At 38.5% G+C, this 7,500-nt stretch overlaps 1 protein-coding gene across 1 annotated transcript in view; it reads right to left on the bottom strand.

The window, feature by feature from the left end:
• Positions 1-7,500, bottom strand: part of nell2a (neural EGFL like 2a) — a 118,117-nt gene that overhangs the window by 83,798 nt on the left and 26,819 nt on the right. The window contains exon 4 of the mRNA XM_084095413.1: positions 5,113-5,286. Within this exon, the coding sequence (XP_083951539.1) occupies positions 5,113-5,286 (174 nt within the window). The remainder of the gene's footprint in view (positions 1-5,112; positions 5,287-7,500) is intronic.

Genomic DNA, 7,500 nt, shown 5'->3' with positions numbered 1-7,500 from the left:
CTCTTTTTTATTTGAAAAGGAAAATGTCCCACCTTGGGTTTCAATTGGAATGTATGCTCTTAAAGAAAATGTTCCTGCAGACTTTATCTATAAATGGACACCTTCAACCATCTCCAGAAGAACTGACAACCCTGTCTTGACTCATATCATCAAAACATGGCATGAAGTCCGGAAAAATATTGGACTAAAAAATATATTTTCACCCAGAACACCATTGAAACAGAATGAACTCGTACCTATGTCAGTGGATAACAAGATCCTGGAAACGTGGCACCAAAAAGGGATTCATCATTTGGAGGACTGTTATAAGGATGGATGCCTAATGTCTTTTGAGGACCTAAGGAAGAAATATGATCTGTCCAGCAGAAACTTCTTTTGTTATTTACAGTTAAGATCATTTCTTAAATCTGTTTTGGGACCTGAAATGACTTTACCCACGCTCAGCGATCTGGAAAAACTGCTTCATGAGGGTAACACACCTCGTCTTATCTCAAAAGTGTACTCCCTCTTGATGGATGATGCTTTAAAACCAGGTTTACATAAATCAAGGGAGAAATGGGAGTCTGACTTGGGTGTGACAATGGGTACAGAGCTCTGGGCTGAATTGTGTCAAAAAAGTTTAACTGCCACTCTTAATTCCAGATACAGGCTGACTTATTATAACTTTCTTCATCAAACCTATCTTACGCCACAGAAATTACATAAATATAAACCTGAGATATCTAACCTGTGTTTTAGATGTAGTTTAGAAGAGGGTTCATTCCTACATTGCACTTGGTCATGCACAAAACTTAACACATTCTGGCACGACTTCTCTGACATCATGACCAAACTCCTAGGACTACATCTCCCATTAGATCCTCAAATCTGCTTATTAGGAGATACTACAAATATTGATACACGATCAAGAAAAGCTCAAAAGAGGTTCCTCTCACTGGCCCTGTGCGTTGCAAGGAAGTGCATCGCTATCACATGGAAGTCGGACTCTCAACTTTCCATAGGAAGATGGGTTTCATAAATGAATAGCTGTCTTCCACTTGAAAAAATTACATATATACTCAGGAATGACTATAATACTTTTACAGAGATGTGGCAGCCCTATTTAGCATATATGGACACGTTGTCAGCTCCTATGATGGACGGGTTGTAGTCTTTACAAGCTCTTTGTTGTCAGTGCTTACTGTTGTCTTTCCTACCTCTCGATGTTTTTATTTATTTTTTTATTTTTTTTAAATTGATTAATTCATTTTATCATTATTAGTACTAGTATTATTTTCGTTATTTATTAATTTTATTTATCTATTTACTTTTTCTCCTCCTCTCTTTCCAGTTCGTGGGTGGGTTGGGGAAGGGGTTTGGAGTTGTGTGTTTGTGTTTTCATGTATATTCTGGAATTGAAAACTGAAAAATAAAATATATAAAAAAAAAAAAAAGAAGCTAGTTTAGGAAGGAAGCTAGTTTAGGAAGCTAGTTTAGGAAGGAAGCTAGTTTAGGAAGCTAGTTTAGGGGAACAAGTTAGTTAGGTGACCATTATTGAATGGGGACGTCGATTTGTAGACGAGACCCAGATAGTTAGGTTTAGGGAAAAATCTACCACACCCTGCTTCAGCCAGTGTGACTAATGCTTGTGAATATATTAATACTGTGACAGCCAGGATACAGTCAAAATATCCCCAATCACTGATTACTATCTCTGGTGATTTTCACCAAGCATCTCTACATAATACTCTCACCATGTTTACTCAGTATGTGGACTGTGAAACGAGAGACAATCAAATCTTGGACTTGTTTTATTCAAATGTGAAAGAGGCTTCCTCCATTGGGATGATTCAGACAAAGATGGAGAGACTCAAGAAGAAGAAGATTTTTTAACAGATTTGATGCTGGGTCTAATGATTGTGAACATTCTTCACTAAGTAGAATACCACATCGCTCTTCATCACATCCACCTCCATCTCTAAGCTCATCCTTTTCTCCCATTTATGTGAATGTTCCTGGTTTTTCTATGTCAGTTGAACAAGAAGTGGGTTAAGGAGAATTAAGATGAAGAAATCTCCAGGTCCGGATGGTATTAATCCTAGAGTCCTTAAGGCCTGTGCTGATCAGATCCGGTTCATTGTATTTTTAATTTGAGTTTGGAAAGAGTACCCGTTTTATGGAAGACATCACGTGTAGTGCCCGTACCTGAGTTAACAAACCCCATGGAGTTCTCACACGATAGGCCAATTGCTTTAACAGCACAGTTAATGAAGGTTTTTGAGAGACTGGTTTTAAACCATTTAAAGTCAGTATTGTGTGGTGCGGAGGATAAACTACAGTTTGCTTATAAAGCTGGTGTTGGGGGAGATGATGCACTTATTTATCTCCTGCATAAATCCTTAAGTCATTTAGAGACCCCGGACAGCACAGTCTGAATTACATTCTTTGACTTCTCTAGTGCATTTAACACTATTCAGCCTTCACTATTGAAAATGTTGGAGTACATCATGGTATGGTGAACTGGATAACTGATCATCTCTCTAATAGACCACAGTGTGTGAGGACGCAGGACTGTGTGTATCGGGTAGTGAAGTGCATCACTGGAGTCCCTCAAGGAACGGTTTTAGCACCATTTTTGTTCACTTTTTATACATCAGACTTTCAGTATAACTCTAAATCTTGTCATCTCCATACATTTTCTGATGATTCTGCAATAGTTGGCTGTATAACGGACCATGATGAGAGGGAATATAGGGAGCTAATAAAGAGTCTCGGGCTAAACGCTAGTAAAGGTCCTTGCACACTGAGGGCCCTATCTTGCACCCAGCGCAATTGACTTTGTACACTGACGCATGTATCATTCCTATTTTGCACCCGCGCAAAGCGCGCTTTTCCCTCCACAGAAGCACGTCGCTAAACTAGGGAATGAACTTGCGCTCCCTGGGCGGTTCAGCGCAAAAAAGGAGGCGTGTTCCGGCGCAAACGTTCCTTCATGCTATTTTGCAGGTTTAGAAAACAATTGCGCCACTAACCAGGAAAAAATAGTTTAAAGTCAGTGGCGCGTTGCGCATGTTATTCATATGCTATTTTAAGGGCGCATGCTTGGCCATAATCAATGTAGCGTGTGCACAACGCGCATACACTTTGATTCTCTCATCTACACAGAAGCAGCAGTTTTCATTTTTGCAAATCATACATTATTATGATAGATAGATAGATAGATAGATAGATAGATAGATAGATAGATAGATAGATAGACAATTTATTATAAAAGCATACATCTAGCTTACACATTTACCCAAATTATCATACACCTTTTTAACCGAAGTTAATTTGGGTGGGTTTCTCCATCCCCAACGTCCCTGACGAGAGCGTTGCTCTCCTTGGCTGTGAACCGCTGGCGCGCGTCTGGCAAATCCGCCGTTATAATAGGAATCCGCTTTAGAACAAAGCGCGTCTGCTCTTAAAGGGAATGTGAGATGTCGCTCTGATTGGTTTATTTCACGTTACGCCCAAACCACACCTATGAATAATGAAGCTACTTCAGACCAACCCATTTTTGATTTGCGCCTGGCGCAAGAGTCATTTATCCCGCTGGGAAAATAGCAACAGCGCCAAGACCCGCCCACAAAGTTACTTGCGCTTTGCGCTTTGACACTTGCGTTTCAGATCGTTAAAATAGGGCCCTGAGTCTGAAATTTTCGCATGCGTTTTTTCGTATTCGTGATTCGGTGGCTCTGAATTCTCAAAACACCATTCAAAATGCTTGCTACGGATGCGAAAAACGGAGTTTCAGAGTGATTGACATAACGTGAGGTCGTATTTATTTTTTAACGTGCAAACATTTTGAATGCAAATTTCGGACTCAGTGTGCAAGGGCCTTAAGACGAAGGAAATCTTGGTTGACTTTAGCAGACTTCCTCATCAAGTGGTACCAGTAAATTTACGAGAGTCAGAAGTTGAGATTGTAACAACTTACAAGTATCTGGGTGTATATTTGAACAACAAGCTCAACTGGTCTGACAATACGATGCAAGTTTATAAGAAGGGTCAAAGTCGTGTTCATTTGTTAAGAAACTCTTTGGGGTTTGTCATGTGACTCTCTGCTGTGATCTTCTACTCTGTCACATGTTGGGGAGGGGGACTGGTGGAAAAGGAGAAGAATAACTTAAAAAATAAACGTATAAAGAAGGCAGGCTCTGTCGTGGGGAGTGTGTCACCCACCTTAGAGGAGATAAAATGATTGGGAAACTTTCTCTTATGATGAATCATGATTGTCATCCTCTTAATGAAATATCTCAAGCTTTTTTGAGTACCTACAGCTCAACATCCCCGCTGTTACAAGGAGCGTTTTAGGAAGTCTTTTTTTCCAACCGCAATTAGATTTTACAACCAGTGTTATATAAGATAGACTATTTTTTTACTTGGTTGTATATAATCATAATGCTTTGAGAAATTGATACTGGAGAACAAGACTTATTGCTGTTGTGAATGTTGTTTATGTTTTCTGTTTAATCATTGTATTGTTGTGCTGCTGTGACATGTGCATTTCCCCCTGGGGGATTAATAAAGTTTATCAGGTCAAAGTTAATTTAGATGTTACCATTTTTAGGTTACCATTTTTTATTCATAATTCCATGCCCATTTACACACACGTTAAAGTGTACATGCTAAAGTTAAGCAGCAACAGCATGGGCATGTTATACTGATTACACTACACAAGAACACAGATCCCCTGTTAGATGGTAAAGTGTGACACCTGTTTGATTACATTTAGCAATATTTCATATTCTGACAATCTCTGACTTTAACGGCAATGTTCAAGTCAAGTCACCTTTATTTATATTGCAGCTTTACAGTGATAACAGAAAAATAATGCAACAAAGTTTGTTTCCAGAAGAAAATAACATCACAGTCCAGCGATGTTCAGTGATGGTTAATTTTTGTTGTAAAAAAATTATTAATTTAGTTCATTTATATATATATATAGCCGCTCTGGAGAAAACTGTGATGTCATCGTCCAGCTCAGTTCAGTTCTCATATAATGGTGTCAATGCAGGCAGATCAATGATATTGTTGAATATTAAATCAGAATATTAAATCAGAATATTAAATCATTATACATCAGTGTACCTGTTGCAGTCTACATAGAGCGCCACATGTGAAGCGCTGATGGCCACGGAGACTTTGTGCCACTGGTTGTCGGCGAGAGTGTAGGGGAAGATCTCAGTGTACGTCTGCTGGCCTTTGGTCTGGAAATGAAGACGCACTTCACTCTTCTGTCCGCTGCTCTCCAGCTCCAGCAATCTGCACAAACACACAGTCAATAGTTGCATCCCAAACGATCCACTTTACACTATACTAGGGATGCACCCACATGAAAAATTTGGCCGATAACCGATCATTCTTTCTATTTGAAAGCCGATAACCGATATGTTGGGGGAGGATAAATCTAAATCCAAATTTTTTATATCATTTTTGAGAGCCTGATTACAAAAACAAAATTCACCATTTAAATCCATGTCCCAAGCACACATTTATAATGTTCTCATCATAATTTTATGTAGGCCAAATTGTCTTATCGAGCCGATAACGATAACATAAAAAATGGACATATATCATCCGATACCGATATGGTGGCCGATATATTGTGCATCCCTACACTATACACTATCCACTATGTACTCAACTGTGTAGTGTTTGAATTTTATACGTTTATTTTGTCACTCAGAATCTGATCGCTCCTCCCCTCCGCTACATAATTAAAGCGGCGACAGTCGAGTGCATTAAGTGTCCAGTATTCCCCACTCTCGGTTAATTAAGTCCATCTTTTTGAAATTTTCAGCGTGAACACATGCACAGAATCAGCATAGGTGATAACAGTCATGAGGAAGCCGAGAATCACAATCATATTAAGGGTAATTGGTTAAATCAAATCTCTAGCTCAAAGTATTAAAGTTCAGTGTGTGAGTTTAAGCTCTGGTCAAGTCAAGTGGTTTATATTTTGATACTATATATTGGTTTATATAGTGGTTTTATATTTGGTTAACACATTTTTGAATGTGATTTCGGAAATACTATTTAACTTAGAATGCTTTTCTTGTAATTGCGTGAGTTATTCTCGTTTAGAGTCGTGAACTTGCCTGCAGGAAATTTGCAACTTTCTAGGGTGTCGTTTAATGAAATTTCGGTAGCACTTTACTTAAAGCCTTTATATATATATAATGCGTTTTAAAAAGTATTTTTAATGTAATGCACGATTTATGCATTGTAATGCACCTTATAATGCTTTGTATGATTATATGAATAATTATTACCACAGTCATGATAAATTATTGTACTTATGTTACGCCTTTAGAAAGTATAATGCATTAAAACACACGATAAACAACCAGTTTCAGATTTAATGAGGAATCTGCAAATTTTATAATGCATTTTAACTGATTATTTATGAAAAGATATAATGCATGTATTATAATATAGATTATGAATACATTTATAATGCATTACACATAAAGGCTTTAAGTAAAATGTTACAGAAATGTCTATTACGATTGCGACGTTAACCATGAAGTTTGACCCCTGTTATGTCAGATTTTCAACTACCCTTTTAAGGGTATTTACGTTTACAATTATGCATTTGACAGATGCTTTTATTTGAAGAAGCTGCATAGGCGTACATTTTTATCAGTTCATGCATGTGAATTTTGCTGTGAATTGAACCCATGATCTTGGAATGCTCCATCCTCTACTGTAAAACATTTTTAGTGAAATGTATTGAATTCAATTCGGACATACATAATATCCCAGAATTACATAATACAAGGGTTAAGAGGAGCTGTGCCGTCAAAAACAAAGCAACACCCCGGCAACCGCCCACCTATCCATGCCATTGTGCGGGAGAGTTTTGCACAGACAAGCACCGCTCACATTTCCCACCAAATGTGCAACTGTACTTGATCATTTGTTCCTACTAAGCATGTGATTGACAGCAGAGGACACAGTGGGATCTCTGACACGCTGCCAGACCAGCAAACAAAGGAGCTGTGTTGCATATTTTGCAGCATCCGCAAATAAAGCGGTCCGCGCACAGGCCCCTGAGGCACACCAGCGGTTCACGCTCGTCTCTAACGACCTGACATGCATCAAACTTTCCAAATGTCCTCCGTAACAATATCCCAGGAGATTCCCATCACATGCTGACCAGCACTGATTCTGGCCACAGTAAAATATGAGTGCGAGTCCTCGTGGAGAGACTGTGCTTTTGTTTTAGCACCACGGGAGTCTGACTTTTATATAATATTAAGCAAAACCATAGTATTTTGTTCAGTATATGGCCGAAAGCTCATATCTGATTGGACTGCTGGATTTATTTTGCTGGACAGTGAAAAATATCTGACTGCTCTCAGTCTGGTCTGCATTTTTTTCCAGTGATTTGAATAGATTCATTTGATTCACATACGAAGTAAATTTATACAAAAAATCAAAGGTCTGGGATCATTGCAAATTTTTATGTATCTT

Source organism: Abramis brama, assembly GCF_963993115.1.
Source record: "Abramis brama genome assembly, chromosome: 20".
NCBI classification, from domain to species: Eukaryota; Metazoa; Chordata; class Actinopteri; order Cypriniformes; family Leuciscidae; genus Abramis; species Abramis brama.
Note: the sequence above shows the minus strand (reverse complement) of the source record. Positions and strands in the feature narration are given on the sequence as shown.